Genomic DNA, 20,902 nt, shown 5'->3' on the forward strand with positions numbered 1-20,902 from the left:
TACAAGATGAAGAAAATGGGTGATTTTCGTTATAGCAAAAATTCAGATGTATGTTATGGCATGAATACCACAATATGGGAGTATTTTCAAAGCAGAAAATACAGACTTCACAGTCGATCACACGCAATGTCCAAGTGTTTCACTGAAGCATCTGCAATAGATCTGTGCTGTAACCAGTTTTATAATCCAAAACTTATAGAAAACATCATAAATAATGGACAGATAATTGTGAAAATAGATTTTCCTAGTGCACCTCTCCTTTTTTCCCAATTGCACTAAGAACAGCCTCATCTTTGGTCTCAACTCTAATATGATTTATTTTCTACCCATGGTGCTGGATTTAGACCATTTTTTCTTGGAAGAAACTTTTTTTCCTACTCTGATCGATATCAGCATCGACTCATTCCCCCTCTTATAATGTGCATCCTCCCAAAATGTTCACCTTTTCTTTGTGTGTACAGTGGCGCCCGAGCTCTTTGCCTTATCTGACACTGAATCTGACTCGAAAGCAAAGGTGTCGCCGTATCGATATTTGGCCCCTCTCACATATTTCATCTCCACCAATGTCTATTTATATTTCCTCTCCCTGTCACCTTAAACCCAATAATAAAGCAGGCAGGCCAGGTCTCGCATATCCATCCATTTTAACTGACATCTCCCACTCGTCTTCCCTTGGACACTCGCATTCAGCATTACCTCTGAATAATAAATGGATCTCAGCTGTTTTAAGCAGTGCTCAAATGGTTCTGACAAATATTGACCCAGAGTAATGCATAGAGAATTCCTAATACATCCTGATTGGCAGACTCATGCCTTCTATCACAGTCAAGTCTCCAATGGCTGAATTACACCATCAGACAGGACGCTTGAAGAGGAAAAAATAACTCATGTCAGGTTATATATATATTATCTTGACCTCTGAAATATGGAAAGATAAGATCAATGTTTTAGGCTAATATTATGCTCATGATATGTAATGAATGTTGTATAATCTCTTCAAACAGCACATGAATGCTCTCTACTAGAGGTATTCAGAGATGTTGAACTACACTATAAGGCTTATTGGATTTTCCACTGTTGACTTTTTGTTAGTCAGATACAGGTAGCAATTAGAGCTTTAGATGAATAAAATGCTTGCTTCCTTCAGCACAACTTGAAGAATTAACTTGTTTCTGAACACCTGTTTTTCAGTGAAAGTGAAGAAACTTGTGATGATTGTTATTGACTTTTGCAAAGGATCTTCTGGCAACCCAACTCTCTTTAGCCAATATATAATGCAGAGCAAAAATAAATCAAATCAGTTAGAACTGCATTCAATTCAAAATTGTACTAATAGATGTTAAATTGTGCAATAGGACCATAAAGATTAAAAAAAGGCAACTGTATCTAAAATCACTCACTATTTCGTATATAATGTCCAATAAGAGCTGTTTTCAAAGTGAATATCTTCATTCTTTACATAGTCTTTTATACCCATAATGCACTCTGATAACACTTCATTTAAAAGTACATAAAAGGGTCAGTATAATTTTTTTTGGTGACACTTTATTTTAAGGTCCAATTCTCGCTATTAACAAACCATAAACTATGACTTCTGCCTCAATAAACTCCTAATTGGCTGCTTATTAACAGTTTGTATAAGGTAGTTGTTAAAGGGATACTCCAGCCCAAAATGAAAATTTTGTCATTAATTGCAAGTCAAGTAAATAATAGTGTCAAGGTCCATAAAAGGTATGAAAGTCGTCGTCAGAATACTCTATCTGCCATCAGACGTGCAATCTGGGTTATATGAAGCGACGGGAACACTTTTTGTAAGCGAAAAAAAAAAAATAACGACTTTATTCTACAAATCCTTTGTCAACAGTCTCCTCTGCATCTCTCCATATCACCGCATGCTGCGCATGCTCTTTTGTATCATCCACACAACTAGGATGCGCTGTTTTCTTTCAAATCAAAGCTAAATACACATAGAAACAGCACATCCTTGTGGAGCAGATGATACAGAAGAGCTTACGGTTATATGGAGAGACACAGAGGAGACTGTTGACAAAGGAATTGTTGAATATAGTCGTTATTTTTGTTTTCTTTGCTTACAAAAAGTGTTCCAATCCTTTCTTATAACCCAGATTGTACGTCTGATGGCAGATGGAGTATTCTTGGCAGTACTTGGCAGTCTATTGGACAGTCACAGGCCTCCCAGTTTTCATCCAAAATATCTTAAATTGTGTTCCGAAGACGAACAAAGCTTTTACGAGTTTGGAACTACATGGGGGTAAGTGATTAATGAGAAAATTTTCATTTTGGGGTATCCCTTTAAGTTTAGATGGGTAGGGTTAGGGATGTAGAATATGAACAGCCAATATGTTCATAACATGCATGCTAATACACTGCTAGTTAATAGTGAGAATTGGTCCCTATAGTAAAGTGTAACTTTTTTTTTTTTTTTAATAAATGCAATTTAATATATGCATTAATTAATGCATATTATTGACAATTTATAGTGCCAGTTTTACTTACCCCAAACTTTTGAACATTACTGTATAACAAAGTAAAGTTGTTATTATAGTAATGCTCTGATTAAGGATATTTATGTAAGCATCCAAATATTTCCAGTAATTATGTTCACTCCACCCCTATTTAGTACACAGTGCACATTCACTATATTGGGAGCAGTCAATGAGTGAGCAATTTTGAATGCAGCAATTACAACTTCATTGTTGGTTAAACTAATCTCCCCTGCCCATTACTATACAACGGACTGATGAATTAGCCTAATTCATGACCTGATGGAACAGCGTGTTCATTAAAATGGCCGTGCAGGATAATTGTGTGTCGTTCCGTACCAGCGTTTGTGCTCTTGAATGTTGTTTTGGCCATGGAGGCAACGTGCAACCGTCATCAGTTCTGACTCATTTTACCGTTCAAGCATACATAACATGTAACACGATTAAAAGTGAGAAAAATAATCTGAATATCTGTGCTGCATTTTAAGTAACCACCTACATGACCACCTCAATGAATGTGCTGCCATCGGCTGCTCTGAGAGTTTTTGTCCAATCTAACAGCCATCACTAAATAAGTAAGAACATTTTTCACTGAATAAAGTGCACTGATCTGTCATACATTTATATATATATATATACAATCAACTATTATGCATGTATTATATCTGTTAGCTGAGTGACAATGGAGCAATCTTCTGTCCATATTTAGATGTTTAATTTCCACAAACGTTATTTAAAACATTAAAGACGACACTTTGTTAGCATTTAATATGCTTTCTATGTATATAAAATTGAATTTAAGGTGAATGCCAAAATAGTACATCACCCACACACACACACACCCAAACACACACACACACACACACACACCCACACACCTGTATGTATATATACACACACACACAAAGCACACACACACATATATATATATGTTAGGCTTCAAAGTCAAAACAAATCCATCAGAGAGGAACATTAGGAGTGGCCAAATCAACAGTTTGGTACATTTGGGGAAAAAAAGAATGCACTGGTGAGCTCAGCATTATAAAAACGCCTAGATGTACATGAAGGACAACAGTGGTGGATGATTGGAGGATCCTCTCCATAAAGAAAACCCTTCCACAACATCCAGCCAAGAGAAGAACACTCTCCAGGAGGTAAGTGTGTCACTGTCAAAATCTACAATCAAGAGAAGACTTCACAAGAGCAAATACAGAGGTATCACCACAAGGTGCAAGCAAAGCCAGATTAGACTTTGCCAAAACACATTTAAAAAATCAGACCACTTCTGGAAAAGCATTCTTTGGACAGATGAAATTAAGGTCAACCTGTACCAGAATGACGGGAAGTAAAAAGTATGGAGAAGGCTTGGATCCAAAACATACAACAATATCTGTGATACATGGTGGAGCAGTGTGATGTGAGCATGCATGGCTTTCAGTGGCACTAGGTCACTGGTGTTTAGTGATGATGTGACTGTAAAATGGTTGTAATATATATACACACAGACAATAAATAAAGAAATAAATAAAAATTATATATATATATATTTTTTTTATTTTAGATTTTATTTTATTAATAATTTCCAGACCTTTATTTTATTTTAACTACTTCCTCTTAGGGCAACATTGCTGTCATTTGCTTTCAGCGACGGTGCTGGGCTCCTGTTGGTGGCTTGCAGGTAAGCATCTGTTGCTAGTTGAGGAAGTGGAGAAACACCTGTCAATCATGTCACTATCTAGTGAGTACAGTGACTGACTCCCTGCAGTAGTGCAGTTTTGTAGCACCGCACACACAAACACTTTGTGATGTATAATAAATACACCGCATGATAGGGATTAGAGGCAGGTTAATTATAGACTCTGCATAGCGCACTGACGCTCCTCTGGTAAAGTAGGCCCATCGCAGGAGGGGAAGCCCACACTGGGTGTGTCAATCACTCGTCTGGAATGCTCACTGCTTCAAAACCTTCTCTCTTTACCTGTCTGGGTGACAAGTAAACTGTTGTAGAGAGATCACAATCATGTTTATGTTCCTGGCGGCTGCTTTCTTATAAAAAATGCTTGTTGTGTTGGTAATGATTACTTCAGCAGATTTAATATAAATTAAGTGTCATCTTAGACTGTAGATATTGAAATGCCATGCAATTTGGCGTTAGCAATATTTATGAACACCCGATAAGTCTCAGTATTCTCAAGGGTGAATTGAATGTACAAACAAGATTTTGTTTAAAAATAAAATTGATATAATAACACTACAAATATTTTTTTTCACTTTTTTAAAATGCAAAATTTGTACTTTTTTTTTTTTTTGTCAAAATATATTATATATTCTCTTAACCCAGTTTAATGTTCATTGCATGCCATTCATGGGTTTATCTTCCTCAAAAGTGTACACATTGAGCCTCCCAGGCACCATCAGAATATTCAGAGTGATCTGCTCAGATCATTCAATCATTCCAGTTCGACCAGTAGTGAGAGTTTGAGGCATGGCTATTGAAGACTGAGCCAGAGGCCCAGTGGGACCATAATGCCGAGTTCACACTGCATGATTTCAGCCTCGATTTTCACTCGTCGTCAGGTTTTGCGAAATCACCAAGAAATGCCCAAGATCGGAGGCAAATCGGTGCTCGTTCACACAAGTGACAATCTTATAGTGTGAATTATCAAAGACACGATCTGAGAGAATTGACTCAAAATCCTGCTGTGTGAAATGAGTTCCTATTGAAAAATACATTGTGATAACCTACAGTAGGGCTGGACGAAATGAAATCAAAACCGAAATTCAGAACCTCTAACTGACGTAATTTTCCCATGTTGTTTTTTTGTTTTTTTAATACTATTAATAATTTCCCCTTAAAAACATACTACCACTTGTGTAGTCTGCGCTATATGACTGTTGCTCTCGCAACTTATGCAGCGCCTTGCACGTGAATTGCGCTTTAAAAGAATTTAAACTTTTACACGCAGCACCGCTCTTCAATGTAAATTCCAAAACAGTGAAGCAATCAGAAGATCCCGGAGGCAAGGCAATAAATAGATTGCTTCCTTCAATTATTTTACAATAACAAAGATAAGGAATGCAATCGAAAAACATATCCCACCTTTAAAGTGCCCCTATTATGCCATTTCCAATATTGCCTTTTATGCAGTGTGTAATGTAGCTGTATGTGAACGTAAACAATCTGCAAAGTGTTAAAGCTGAAAGTGCACGATAAATAAAGTTATTGTCTCCCAAAATAAAGAATCGACTCTGAACAGCTGAAACGAGTCGTTAGTAATTCGAATCCCACTTTCGTGAACTTCCACTTCGGCAAAGTGCGCCTATGTTCTATGTTGGCCGGCCGCGAACAACTTGACCCCGCCCACAAACATGTCATTCTACTGACAGCTGCTTCTCTAATCTTGGGGAGTTCAACACGGGATTTACAAAACGCTTGCTGTTGAAAGATGGATCAGTATCCTGTTTATTTGGACCATATGCTCCACTGAATCACAACCTGTAAGTATGATCAATAATAGATGATTATATTTTCTAAAGAGCTTTCAAAATACAGAACTACTGAAATAGGCGTATTGTTTCCGACACGCGCTGTACGCCATAGACCAATCACAACAAACTAGGCCATATGACCAATCAGAGCAGAGCAGGCTCACGGAAAGGAGGGGTTTAGAGAGACTGAATCTTTGAACTGCTTCAAACGAATCGTTTGAGAATTGCTGGAAAATGAGGTGATAGCAGCAACTGAATGCTACCCCCAGATAGTCGTGCAGTGAAAACAATGGTGATCTGATGACTTTGAAAATCAGGCAGTGTGAACTCAGCATAACTGACACGTTAGACTCAGATTTGGTACAGAAGTGCAAGTCAAAGTTCAAAGACTTGTCAAAATGTGCAGAGACAGGCAAATAGGAAAAGTAAGGGTAAACACTGGAAGTGTTCTTATAAGATGGAGGAATTTAACGCCAAATTTGCAGAGTTTCTTCTCAAAAGCAAAGCTAAACACAAGTTCTTGCCACAAATGTTAGCTTTTAACTGTCAAGACTCATATAAAACAGTAAGATACTGTGATGCATGAGTAGCACCGAAACTACATACTTAACCTTTAAAGCAACTTTTCACTGCAGTGAACCATTGCTAAATTAAACACATGTAATGTATCTCACTGTCAATTTTTTGAGTAGATGCCGGCACATTAAAAAAAGGAGGCAAAACTACTTGAAGGGTATTTATGCTAATATAAACAGAAGGTGCTTTGGAGGTGATATCCAGCACATGAACAGCCAGCCACTAGATTTTGTACATTTTCATAACAAGCAGAGCTGAAGTCTTTCTTCACAAAGCCTTCTTGTAATACAGCACATCTTCGTGAGGCGAAGCATGAAGGTTGCACTCTGTGCAATGCAAATGTCACAGGGAAAGCGGGGACGTCAGAGCTTGAAAACGTCCTCAAACGAGCGTGTGTTCTGCCTACCCAAACGTGACAGCATAAAAAGAGCAATGTTTACTAACTAGGGTGATGAACCCCCTGTTGAGCCCACTCCACTCCTCAAACAGCTCTGTCTTCGGCAGGAGCTGATGACAAACATATTTCTGAACCTGCTTTGTTTATTTCATTTTTAACCTACTGTTTTGAGAATGAATGATACGAATGAGGTAATCATTACAGTCATCATACTCCAAATAGGAAAGATTGATTGGAATGCAGCCAGTGAAGCGTATATAGCGCTGTGAGAGGTGGAAATGCAGTAACCCCGCAAACAAACACCCAGCTCACGTACCAGTCAGTTACCAGCTCAAAAACATCACAACTGAATGCATTGGGCCAGAGACGCTGAGCTCAACTCTACAGTTGTTATGATGTACATGCACATTGCTCACAACACCACACGGGAAGCTTCTGAGAACGTCTTGAGCTGAGGCTGGGATCTGTGTATGCTAACAGATTAGAATGGAAATATTTAGCCTCATTACAAGGTTGGTAAGACTTAAGCAAACCAAGAGGAGCGCCAAGATACAAGAGTGCGCTTGAAAATATTTAGTCATGCATTATTCATTATTGTGATTTCTCTCCTGCCTCGAAGCTCATTTCCAGAGTACCGGCCATAGGCATGAGACACAGAAGAATGATTTTCACACTTGAGTTGCCACAGAATTGCCAAACACTGTTCACACGAAAAGGGTTTCTCCCATATGGGAAATGTTGTGTCTTTAAGTCAGTTGCAGTATTTAAAGAAATAGTTCTCCCCAAAATTAAATTTTTTGCCATTACTCATCCATATGTTGTTTAGAACCTGTATACGGTCTACCCCATATTTTTCAATGACATACAAAGGAATAGATTTTTAAGCTTTAATAGATTTTTAGGGGAGAGAGAGAGAGAGAGAGAGCGAGAGAGAGAGAGAGAGAGAGAGAGAGAGAGAGAGAGAGAGAGAGAGAGAGAGAGAGAGAGAGAGAGAGAAAACAGAATTAAATGGCAGGATTAAGAATTAATGGCAAATTTTGAAAATATCTACTTTGTGTTCCACAGACAAAGTAAAAGCATTTGGATTTCAAATAATAGGGTGATTTCAAATAGAAATTCGATAGAAAAAGTGTGCATGACATATTTTACCTCAAAAGTCAAAAATCTAACATTTTTTACCTCAAAAATGTAGAACTAAGAAAATAGAATTCCGCCTAATAGTCACTGCATTCTGATATTATTTTTTTTTAGACAATTACATTTATTTTTAAAATTACATTTTAAAGTATTAATTTATCAAATCATATATTATATTGCAAAAAAATATTTTATTAATAAACTTTAATTAAAAAAAATAAATATAAGAATTGTTAGAATCATAATTAAATACAGATGCATCACAGTAAGACTTGTGTATTTGATAATATCACAAACCGAAGGAATTCCTAATGTAACCTAAAAAGTAGATTACATTTCTTTATGCAAAATATGACTTTTCTTTTGGTTTCTGGGGTGAAATGTGACACTTCTTGACAGGTTTTATGAGATTCGTTTGAATAATAACAGCATTTTAATATTTATGTGAAGTTGGACTATCCAGTTAATATTATATTAAACTGCTGTGGGTTTGTTTTTATGTTTTACATTCCTTACATATAGATGTTCAACAACAAAACACCTTGGAGCTACTCTGTTTTAAAGTGATAGAATGATCCTGAAGAGGGAGTCAAAAACAAACAGCTTCAACAAATCAAGATGTCAACTGCAGACACAATAATGATCTGTGATTCAGACATGAAGTCATCACACACCCATCTGATTAGAGCATCTCAAGCCACATACTAACCTCTCTGGGTTGCAAAACACTTGACCTTTAAAAGTCAAAAATCACTTTAGAGTACATTATATCAGAAACCCCTTTCACTCCAAGGCTTAAACATAGGAGAAGCATCTTAATATTGACTTATTCTTGGCCTGTCACACATTCAAAGCACTACAGACATTCAAGGGCTCTCTCTGGAGAGAATTTGGATTTGAGAAGCATTGGACACTGAGTAAAACTTAATGGCGTTTACCTTAGTTAGAGGAATCGTTGCTATCTCCCCTGCCTTTTCGGACCTGCAAAAAAATACAAATAAATAAATAAATCCTAAGTAACATATAAATAGAAAGAAATTATGTGCTTTGATTATAAGTGCTGTATGAGTGACTATATGTGTAGTACTGAGTATTACTCTCAAACGAGAGATACTTTGACTCTATGACACTAAAATCCAGTTCTTTTATTACTCCAGTCACACTGAAGAACATTCTAGTTAAGCGGTCAAAAGCCTAAAGGCAAGGCCAAAAGGTTGCTGCATGTGGAGCATGGAGTGAATCTGTTACAAGCCTCCGTAAAAAACTTTTCTAGGTTTGGTCCACAGGGTAAAATGTACCTCCGATCTTTCAAACAGTCACCCCTCTGGGAATGTATGGACTGATTCTCCATTCCATTTTCATTCACTGTTGTGTCTTATAAAGTCCTTGCTTTTGGCTCAGTCCCTGTGTCTTTGAAATTCAAATAATTTTTTTGTCTTTTTTTTATGGCTTTGTAGCTAGAGGGCTGTATTTCAGAGCTACTAATCTGCTTTTGGAGAGAGGAAGCCTACAGTAATACTTGATGTCTGGCCAATTTCAAATCATCCATGAGGTTACGTCTCAAAGCAAATCATCGGAGGAGATTTGACCACATACATGGTAAAAACGGCAGAACTAACCTTAAATACATTGTTTTGTTCCTTGTTGGCCAGAAAATCATTTGGCAAGTGCTTAGCTTCAGGCTAGCAATGAGAAACTGCACTGACTTACTGCTTTCACTTCATCTCAGTCAGGTTTTAACTTCAACAAAAGGGGCGATATATGTGGATATGGATACCTGATTAAAAAATGAATTAAAATAAAATAAAAATTACTACAAAATTTATTTAAATTTTTTAATGATACATAAACTTAAACCTTTACAAAAAAAACAAAAACAAAACAAAAAAAACAAACAATAATAAAATCCACTAAATATCAATAACTGTAGATTGTGCTAAGAAATTTACCACCATTAAACATTACATTTTTTTTTACATGTTTATCAATGTTTACCAACCTTTGTAGCCCTAAAATACAAAAATAAATCAAATAAAACATAAAAAAGGAACAAAACTAACACTTGAAATTGTGAACTATTCTGAAAACTAACAAAAAATAAATACATTTAAGTCTAGAAGACAAATAATATAATATAATAAAAATATAATATGAAAACCAAGTTGTGATATCAGAAGACAGGACAAAATGTTTATTTCATGATTTTAAGTGTAACACTTTAGTATAGTGAGCAATTCCCACTATTAACTAGTTGCTTATAGCATGCCTATTATTAATATATTGGCTGTTTATTTGTACTTATAAAGCTCATATTCTGCATGACCATATTCTACATCCCTAATCCTACCCAATACCTAAACTTAACAACTACCTTACTAACTATTAAGCAGCAAATTAGCAGTTTGAGGCAAGAGTTGTAGTTAATGGTTTGTTAATAGCAAGAACTGGACCTTAAAATAAAGTGTGTCCATTTTAAGAGCACTTCAAAAATCAATTAATCAATCAATCTGCCATTGAGAAAATTAAATATATGAAACACTGAAGCATTACCGTGATGTACTTTGCAAACCATTTTGTTTCTATTTTGAATGGCTACAAATGGAGAAAGCTATGGGTCGTGCTATCCAGCTAAACCTCATATATAAATATTATTTATTTGCGGATTTTATTAATACACTTTTAATTACCCAATACGCTCCATGTTCATCGACTAAATAAACTGGCACACAAGCATATAACAACCAGGGTAAGGACAGCAGATCAATATGAACTATGGCATTATCAAATTCAGTCCAAAAATAATAAATAATTATAGAAAATACCTCTGCTCCAGTTGTAAAAAAGTCTTAACGACTGTAGACAAATCAGTGGCACGGCTGACAATATAATTGCCTGCGTGGAAGAAATATCGAATAGCTCCACTATAGTGCTTTAATTGAATTGAAAAAGCAAAGCTCTGAGTCAGTGCTTAGAATCCATCAGCTGTATATAATCAATGAATCCAGAGGTTATCAAACGCAAGGCAACGTCTGAAGCAGGCTGACCCTCTAGCTGTGGGGTAATGCCTCTGCCTGCTAAAGTATATTTCGTTTTCAATAATTGAGGCTGCCAGATGAGAGGCAGTCAGGCCTTTAAAATATTTAACCCAGGCTTTTGTAAAAGAGACACATAATGCAGTGGAAATGACATTCTCTGTAACTGTGGTGCAAATGAATTTCTCTTGGCTTTAATTATTTCTTTCCTCCCACTCCCCTGGAGTCCTCCTCTCTGCAGCCAGAGGATTGTGCACAACGTTTCGTGTCTGACCTTCATTTTTCAAAAATTTAAACAATTCTGCTGGGAGAGCGAACGCCCCACATTTCCCACCGAATCCCTTGCGTCTGCACACCCAGGTGTGGACTGCATTGTCCTCAGGTCTTGGTGGTGCAGGCAAAAACCTAGAGAACTGTGTGCACATTTAAATAAGACGACGGAGTCAAACTGCTGTTAGGGGACCATATGAAACGGCTAATTGAATTGAATGGGCAAATGAAAGCCTAAACTGAATGTGAAGCAAATTATGAGATGAAATCTACCACTACAGCGTTTGGAGAGCCTCTAGAGAGTCTCACTACACATGGCGACCCTGAGGGGAGGCTTTTACTTATTAGTGAGTTGTAGATCTGATGCTGAGAGTGAGAATGACAGCGAGCAAGAGAGAAAGACGGCCACAGTAAAGAAAGACAGACGATGAATGAGGTACTTATTCTGGGATCAACTCATAAACATGCACTTGAAACCTGTAAACAAACAGCTACATATTGATTTATGTGTAATTGCAAGTTAGATGACATGCATTCGCAGATGCGGCTTTTACTACGTGCGTAACAACATACTCACATGCAAGCAGTGCTTTACGATCTCAAACACAATTGCAGTGAACTTCAGCAGATTTTATTTTCGAGGTGCACCTTATGCACCTGATAATGGAGTTAGGCTCATGCAGTGCATCTTTTAACCTCCAGGGGTCACTGTTGTTCTGCGGATCTCTCACTCAGAGTCCAATCATATCATTCCCTCTCATAACTACCACAGACACCTGTCCTCATTAAAAAAAAAAAAAAACATTCACATATATAAAAAGCAGGGGTGTGCAGACAGCTAAATTAAATCATTGTCAAAATACTGACATGAAAATCTGTTTCACTGCAAATATAAAGGAAATATTTAGTGTGAAAAAAAATCAAGCAGCAGGCGTGTTTAAGAGCAAGCCTTCAATTTTGCCCTTGATGTTGTGTTTTCTAAATTATGCCTGATACGGCACCTTTAGATACTGTTTGAATAATTAGAACGGTTTTGGTCTTCACCAATAATTATTTTAAGAGTGCCAACAATGGCTTTTAAAGTACATTACAGAGTAGGAGGGCCTTGGAGTAAAATTGCAGTCTAGTAAAGATTTACTTAAAAAAAAAAAAAAAAAAAACTCCACAGATGAGTGAACGGAGTTATGAGGCTCACTGAATTCCCTGTCAGAGTTACATCACACGCACACCCAAAACACACTTTCATTTTATTCCAGAAATCCATTTCCCTAACTCCATCTTTCCGCTAGTTTGGAGCTGGCTGGATTACCTCGATAAACCCGGCTGATATAAACAGCGGCTGAGATGGGATGCGAAAAGCAGAACTCTGCGATCTCCAGGTGGCAGAATCCATCCGCAGAGAACTCAAGATGGAGGGAGGGGCCTAAAACGAGACCGTTTCTGAGGGAAAAGCTTATTTACAGGGTCCTCACCTGCTTAAGTGCTGCTTAGTCAATCATACGACGCTCGGCGCATCACTCGAGAGGTGTGTGCCGGGGTGAAAATGGCTTCATGAGGAAGCGTCTGGGAGCGAAGAAACTGCTGACTGACGTATCTAATCATGATACTCTATCTGCCGTCACACAAACAACTCTGAATCATTAGGGCCAGAAATCTATCTGCTTGTATTACACATGACACTGATCCGAACGGAGCTCATTTAAATATTAATACAACCCTCATACATAAACACATACTGTAATGTATGAATTCCTAAAAAAGACTGTTCTCCATTTCCCCCATCACTGATAGAGCCAAGGAGACAACGATTAAAAGAGCGTGAGCGATGTTTGGATTCAGTCTCACTTGAGTTATTCATTGTGTGACTTTTTATTGAGCTGTAATTCTTCGTGACTAGTACAGAATGTGCTCTAATTGGTTATCTGCCATTATGCATTACAGAAAGATGATGTGCTTTAAACACAGATGTATAACAGCAGAATACAATGGTGCACAGAGCCAAACTAAAGTGGCACATCTAACCTCGAGTTGTTTTCTCACACAAAAACTAGAACTGGCATTTGTTAAAAAAGACTTTGGCCATGAAAAACAACACCTGGTAGGCTACACTAAGGCAATCATGACAGCAACCTTCGAGTATCATGTCTCCCGAGACATCTTTACAATTGTTGTACAAGAACCTCAGTGCATGTAGATATAAATTTATATGTTCGTGTGCATGTATGCACTCACTCCTCTAGGGAGATGTTGGAGTAGATAAATGTGTGTGCTGTATGAGTCGTCTCTGTTTGTCCTGCGCTGCTATTTAAGAGTTTCTCCTCCAGCAGTGACTCCACGGCCATCTGGGGAACAATCTCTAAAACTGCCCAACACCTGCGAGAAAGAGAGAGAGAGAGAGAGAGAGAAAAAACAAAAGGTAGATTTTCAAATGATACATATGGTACATAACACAATAAATATATTATACAACATAAATATATGATACAAAGGTATCACTACAGGTATAAATGCATGAAACACATATAAAATGCATTATTATTAAATATATATAACAGCATAAAATATTAAATGGACGTGTATAATACATTACATGATGCGCAATGAATTATGAAAAACATACATTGCTGTTCATGTTCATATACTACAAAAAACAACTACAAAATACATAAAAAATAAATTACCCAACCAAAATAATAATAATAATAACAATAAATTAAATAAAAAATCCTCTGTTGTTTGGGGTCAGTAAGAATTTTTTTGGAAAGAAAATTACACTTTTATAGAGAAAGACTGCATTAAAATTATCGAAAGTAACAGTAAAGACATTTTGAATGTTAATAAAAATAATAATAATAATAATAATAAAATCAATCATGATTTCCACAAAACTATTAAGCATCACAACTGTTTTCCACATTGTTAATAATTAGAAATGTTTATTGAGCAGCAAATTAGCATATTAGAATGAGAATGATTATAGAGATGATATTAAAATGACTTCTGAAAGATCATGTGACACTGAAGACTGGAGCAATGATCCTGAAAATTCAGCTTTGCCATAATAAATATAAATTAAAATTTTAAATTATATATAAAAAACACTAATAATACTTCACAATATTTTACTGTATTTTTTACTCAAATTTGAGCTTTGAAACTTCTAAAAACTATCAAAAAACATTAAAAGATAATCAAATTAAAATGTTTCAATGGAGATATATACATTTTGCATGTTTTCTTGACACATATACATATTACATGCCAGTGGGAGAAAACCAATTCCAGACATCATGCAGGAAGACGTCTCTACAGCAGATAGAACATCTTCCCCTCAAAGCTTTGATAATTAATGCTGAAAAGTACTTCAACACACTCTTCAGAAAAAGCTCTGTGCTTAAACAGCCTGTGCATCCAATGTGTTTCCACAATCTAACCGAAGGTTTGGGAGGAGCATGTTCATCTAACCCTGCCAATCATGATGCAGGTGTACGCTTAAATTAATGGCTTGCTCTTGTAAAAAAATTTATGCAGCATCCCTCCACCCCACCTGTAATACATTTTGAAGCATTCTTGAGCCCTCCATCATAGACCACAAGCCAATCTGTCTGTCCTTATTACACTTAAGGATTATATTAACATGTACATATACATATTTACATATGCTCCAAATCCCACTGCACTTTCCCTTCTTACAACCTGTGAATCTCATGAATACTATTGCAGTTCTGTTCCGTCATGTGACGTCCTGCTATTGGCACATTTCCTATGCGGGCCACGTTTGTTGCAGGGGACCCGGTCTAAATGTGTAATGATTCGGATTTTGTCGTTAGCAATTTTAGAGGACGGACAAGTATTTCTGAACTCCTGTAGCTCTCCTAATCAAAAGTGTGCCGGACAAAGAGGAAGTTATTATCCCTGGATATGAGTGCTTGTGTTTTCAAGCAGACCCCCCTGTACCTGGGTGTTCCACGCAAAGCCGATTATGTGCAGGTCTGCGTCTCTCTCACACCGTGAACCTTGCGGTGATATTTCAGCGAGAAAATGGGTCAATGCCAAGCATCAGCAGGCTGCTGTTGCATATTAATGATGAAGCTTGGCTGTGACAGATGAGATTGGCCCACAAGGGTATATCAATACACACATGCACTTTCATTCTCTTTGACTACTCTGTTATGAATCCTAGTGAGCTGCCTCGATGTGTACTGCCTAGGCAGCAGCCTTATAAAGCGGCATACTAACTGACATAGAAACACGTATGCAACTGATTTAGAACGCTCTACATGCAGGGCACATAGATAACAAAGCACATGGGAGATTTGACTCACAATTGATTCATTTGATCAAAATTCATTTAAGGCAAGGCAGTTTACTCTGCAGCCCATTGTTAGTGTCACATTAGTTATGTATATGCTAAAACATGGTATCTGCTTGAATTAAAAAAAAAAAAAAGACTAAAATGTTGGTTCCAATAATATTTTTTTTTTTTTTTGAAAGAACTTAATATTTTTATTCAGCAAGGACACATTATTCAAAAGGTGACAGGATGGCTTTTTATGTTCATACAAGCAATCATATTTAAAACAACAATAACAGTTTTGCCATCAAAGGAATTACTTAACTTTTTTTCTGTTATTTATATATTATAAAAGTTTTGAAAGACAGTGTATGCTCTTGTTGCCAAATTTCTGGACAATATATATATATTTCACTTTAGTTCTTTTGCCACAAAGCATTCTTGCAAAATTAACCTTAAAAAACATATTTAATTATGAATTTAGCCAAAATATATTTTAAGAGACAATATAATGGAACACTCTTGACACCCAGGATGCCTTAAAATGCTGTCTACATAGGCAGCTCACTAGGATTTTGAAAAAGAGCATACATTCCTTTATTTTGCTTTATATTTTTCCTTTTTCTTAGGCTGTATTTATTCTCTTTTTTCTTTATTCTAGTTTTTTTTCTCCTCCAAATCCATTTCTCACTTTATGTATCTCATACTGGCATTCACTTTCTATCATCTGGTTCTCTTTCTGTCTCATTCTCCATTTCAGTTTCCTTCAACTCCACACCTGCTCTTTCTTTCCCTCTCTGTCCCGCTCTTCTGGGGTCTCAAGAGAATAAACATAAGATCGACTCTGCCGGCTGAATGTTCAGAGAGGCTTTTGGAGTCGGTTCAGAGGAGACCTTGCTATGACTGAGAAGAATGATAGCACACAGTATAAAGCCATGGTGGCTGCTATGCTTTCAATCGTGCCGGCTTTACAGGACTATCCACCTCTGTGCAGAGTTCAAGGATGGGGTCAGGCCATGAATCGATATCACCACACCGTCTGAAATAAACTATACCTTGTGTGTATCAGTTAAGACCTGTGATGAGTAAAAACAGGTTAATGGAGTTCAAAATGTTAAAATGTAGTATTAAACATCACACATCTTTAATTATGTTAAGCCTTCCTATTTCTGTTAATTGTCTTTGTAAGGAGAGGTTGTAGATTGTTTTAGCTTATAGAAAGCATCAAAAGAAAACAAATCTCCTTGCATAAAAAGACAGAAGGTCTTTTCATTAGGATGTAAAAGGTTACAGCAATACAAAGCATTTTCTCAGCTTGATATATAGACCAACTAAGAAAAAAAAGACAAATGTAAACTACAGCCCAAGAGTCTGGAGTAGAGCTAGCTAGTCATTACTTTCATGACTTGGTGATGCAAGTGGCACAAAAGTTGCACATTTAACCTTTAATACACACATAAAAACATGAGCTGTTCTTAGACAAGTTTAGAGCTGCTTAAATCTCAATAAGGTCTCAAATGGGCGATGTTGTTCTGCTACTGGCACAAGCTGGTTTAGACAACACTCTCACAGCAGTTTGAACTAACTAATGTTTTGGAAATTTAGTGGCTAATTCCCCTAATAAAAAATAAATATATTTAAAATACATTTATTTCATAATAAATATAGTTCAAATCTATTACTTTACTGACATATCGCTCAACATAAACATTTTAATTAAACTTTATTCGGAGTACTTCTTGTGCACAACACACATTAATTAATAATAATAAGCCTAAAATGTATATTAATGTCACTATTGAGGAAGACTTTATGATCTTTGAATAATATCTTATCTTTAAATGCAAGACGCTTTAAGTGTACCTCAAGTATACTAGTTCCACTTTAGCAAAATCAAATATACTTAAGTATACTTCCGCACAGTTAAAGTGCATTAAGCACAAAATTAGTTGTTCCAATTTAGCAAGCTTTAAGTATACCAGATTATTATACTAAAAGTACAACTGCAGGGTAATTTTATTAAGTACACAAAAATGTGTTTGTAGTATACTGAGAATTAAATAAATTCACTGTATTTTAAATACATTTTAGTATTTTTATTTTTCACTAGGGTGATATGAATTTGTATGATTGCATTCATACATTTTCATAAGATCTGCATACGGCCCAGTGATGGTTAGGTTTGACGTGGGGACCTTCATGCTTTCAGTTTTTCTATAAAATGTACATTTCTGTATGAACTGCACTGTATGAACCCATTAAAAATAGCCACCTTGTAAAATAGTTTTTTTTTTTTTTTTTGATGATGATGATGATGATATCTGGTTAGTTTAGATTCTTATTGCCGCAGGTAAATCTCAGCTGACATATTTGTGTGTGGTGGGTTAAAAAAAGTCACATAAACTTCTTATAATGAGAAACAAAAATGTAAATCAAGCCTGTTAATGGAAAAAGAAAAAAAAAAACTTTCATTTTTGTATACAACAGCCTAACCAGTTTTATCATGATTGATGACCAGCAAAAACTAGCATTAAAAATCCAAAATAGAAAATTTAAAGGTTTTAATTTAATTGAACGTTAAAAAGAACCCCCCCAAAAAACAAAAGGAACTGGTCAGTACCTTCTAAACCAGGTATAGGTGGTTTCTTCAGCAGGGTAGTCAGCAAAAAAAAACAAAAAAACAAAAAAAAAACTATAAATAAATATATAAAAGCGGTGGGGGAATGCACAAATAATCTTTTTTTTTTATTATTAAAAATGAGAAATTCAAATGTAAATAAAATGAGAACATCAGCTTTCCCGAAGCAAAGTAAAACAATCTTGTGCTCTTTGAGAAACTGTAACAAGCAGGTTTGTGATAAGCAATATCTGAGAAACTCAGTCACATTATCTCAACTGGTCCTCTGAGAAAGACAGAGTGAGTGAGTTACCTGATAGTGAAATAGTCTGTCAAACATGGAGTCTAGATTGCTAACACAGCCACTCAGGGTTAATGACTCTCCATGAGTTTAGGATGATTTAGAAAGTCCTTATGCTCTACACAACCAGAAATGATTACAAGCCACGGCTTACTCTAACGAGCGTTAATAATAACAGCAGCGCCATTCATCCCCCTCGTACTTCCATCAGGACTATGCTGGCGTTTACGTGGCAATGCATTCATATTAATCGCGTTGTCGTTTTTCAAACATCGTCCGATTTATGGCACTCCTCAAGACGTGATGTGTCACAGCTTGATGGTTTTGAGCTTGTTTTGAAGACTCAATCATTTGACAAACAGGCTGCGTGACGTTCTTGAGGCTCTGTCATACAGGAGTCGGGATGGGGCGGGGGTCTCATTTTGGTGACAAATCTAGCATGGCGGGATCCACCAGCAATCACTCATCAGTCACCGTCATCACGACCCAGGATGCACTGGCTGCAGGGATCATTAATGCTGTGCCCGCAGGCCACTCAGTCACTGATGACTCAATTACGATAGGACAGCAGCCACCCAAAGCAAACTAAATCAGAAGCAGGAGACATTAGCAGCGCAGTTCCTCAGAGATGACAAAAGAGTGACTTGTTAAATGTCAGAATGGCGATATGTAACGCATTGCCTGACAGGAGCGGCGCTGCGGTGGTGATGCATACCTTTGGTGGGCCTTATCACAGAGAATGACATCAGCAGCTGAGTGAAACAACTGTCCCAAGAGCAGATATCCGCTCTGAGGTTTAAATTAGGACTGTTGCATCCAAGACTAGAAGTGAAAGTCAATGATTCTGTACTATACGTGTTGACGTAAACAACCTGTTATATTAATTATTCTACAAAAATGAGAAAGAAAAGATAGTAATTGCATTTACTGTATTTGTAAAACCTCGGCTGCATTGCAAAACTCTATTCCAGACAAAATAATGGTATGAATGCTGGGCACTACAATGAACAGCCGATGATACAGATTGGTTAAAAGACAGTTTAAATACTAATCTGTCCTGGAGACTCGGTTAAATGCCTAAAAATTACACCGGTTCATTCTACCGCTCAAATTTTGGGGTTGGTAAATTATTAAATGTTTTTTTAAATGTCTTTTATGCTCACCAAGGCTGCATTGATTAAAAATACACTAAAACAGTAATGTTTTGAAATATTTAAATAAATTTACTTTAAAAAAAATCGTACTTACCCCAAAGTTTTGAAAGGTATTATTATATTATATTATATTATATTATATTATATTATATTATATTATTATAAGATTAATTACAATTATTCATTTTAATTTAGTAGTAGTTTGAACCGTTTCATCACTAGTTTTAATCTTTGACAGCTCTTCTTTCCCTGAAGTCTGCTAAAGGATCGCCTGGGGATAGATGGACTCTTGGTTATGAATCAGTGCCCTACACAACTACATTTAAAAGTCAAGTAAAACTAGGTTGATATTGTGATTGTAGATAAAAAGCAAAAAGATAAAAGATCATTCCGAAACAAAGACTTGAAAAAAGTTGACAAAAATCAAAGGAAAAGCATCCGCTTCAAAAGACAGGAGACAACTTCATAAAAATGTTTTCCTCACTCTCCAGCAGCCACCGGAGAATTATCTTCTAATCTGTACAAGCTACGCTTCAGAAGATCTCAATGCAAACCAGCGAAGCTCTCCTCCTCTGCTCTCTCAATAGAGGACACAAAATAATATGATGCTCAGTTTGATAATTAGATATTAAAATTATGAGTTGGCAAACTTAAAAAAAGAAAAGAAAATTACTCTGCAGTTGACAGATCGGGTTGAGAGCACTGATGCAAAGTGCTGATAAAAGCACATTAAATACTGCATATTTCCCTATCAATGAGTCTATGGGAGTTACATTTCATTGAAAAATCTAGAAGATGCTATAGATATTAAGGTAAATTATGCAGAAATGGATCTACTAAATCAGCGGTTCTCAATTCCAGTCCTCGCGCCCCCTGCTCTGCACATTTTGTATGTTTCTCTTATGGCTTCAGACGTTTGTTCAATTCGAAGGTAAGTGCCCTGCGAAGTGGACATCACAGGATATTCTGCCATGATTCCAGTTCGAAGCGAACGTATACTGTATGTTCCATTCAAAGTGCACTGAAGTTTGCGAAAAGTGAATTTAAATTGTATTTATTTACAGAGGTATATGATGTCACACTTGTCCGTGTGTGAAGACGTTGCACAGTGCAAATTTGTGAATGAATGTT

At 36.5% G+C, this 20,902-nt stretch overlaps 1 protein-coding gene across 1 annotated transcript in view; it reads right to left on the minus strand.

Moving 5' to 3' along the window:
- The window catches only part of si:ch211-51h4.2, a 113,126-nt gene that overhangs the window by 33,980 nt on the left and 58,244 nt on the right, over positions 1–20,902 (minus strand). Inside the window, exons 12-13 of the mRNA XM_042734425.1 lie at positions 13,638–13,778; positions 9,042–9,084 (exon numbers count right to left, since the gene is read on the minus strand). Coding sequence (XP_042590359.1) covers positions 9,042–9,084; positions 13,638–13,778 — 184 coding nt within the window. The remainder of the gene's footprint in view (positions 1–9,041; positions 9,085–13,637; positions 13,779–20,902) is intronic.

Source organism: Cyprinus carpio, chromosome B11 (assembly GCF_018340385.1).
Source record: "Cyprinus carpio isolate SPL01 chromosome B11, ASM1834038v1, whole genome shotgun sequence".
NCBI lineage: Eukaryota > Metazoa > Chordata > Actinopteri > Cypriniformes > Cyprinidae > Cyprinus > Cyprinus carpio.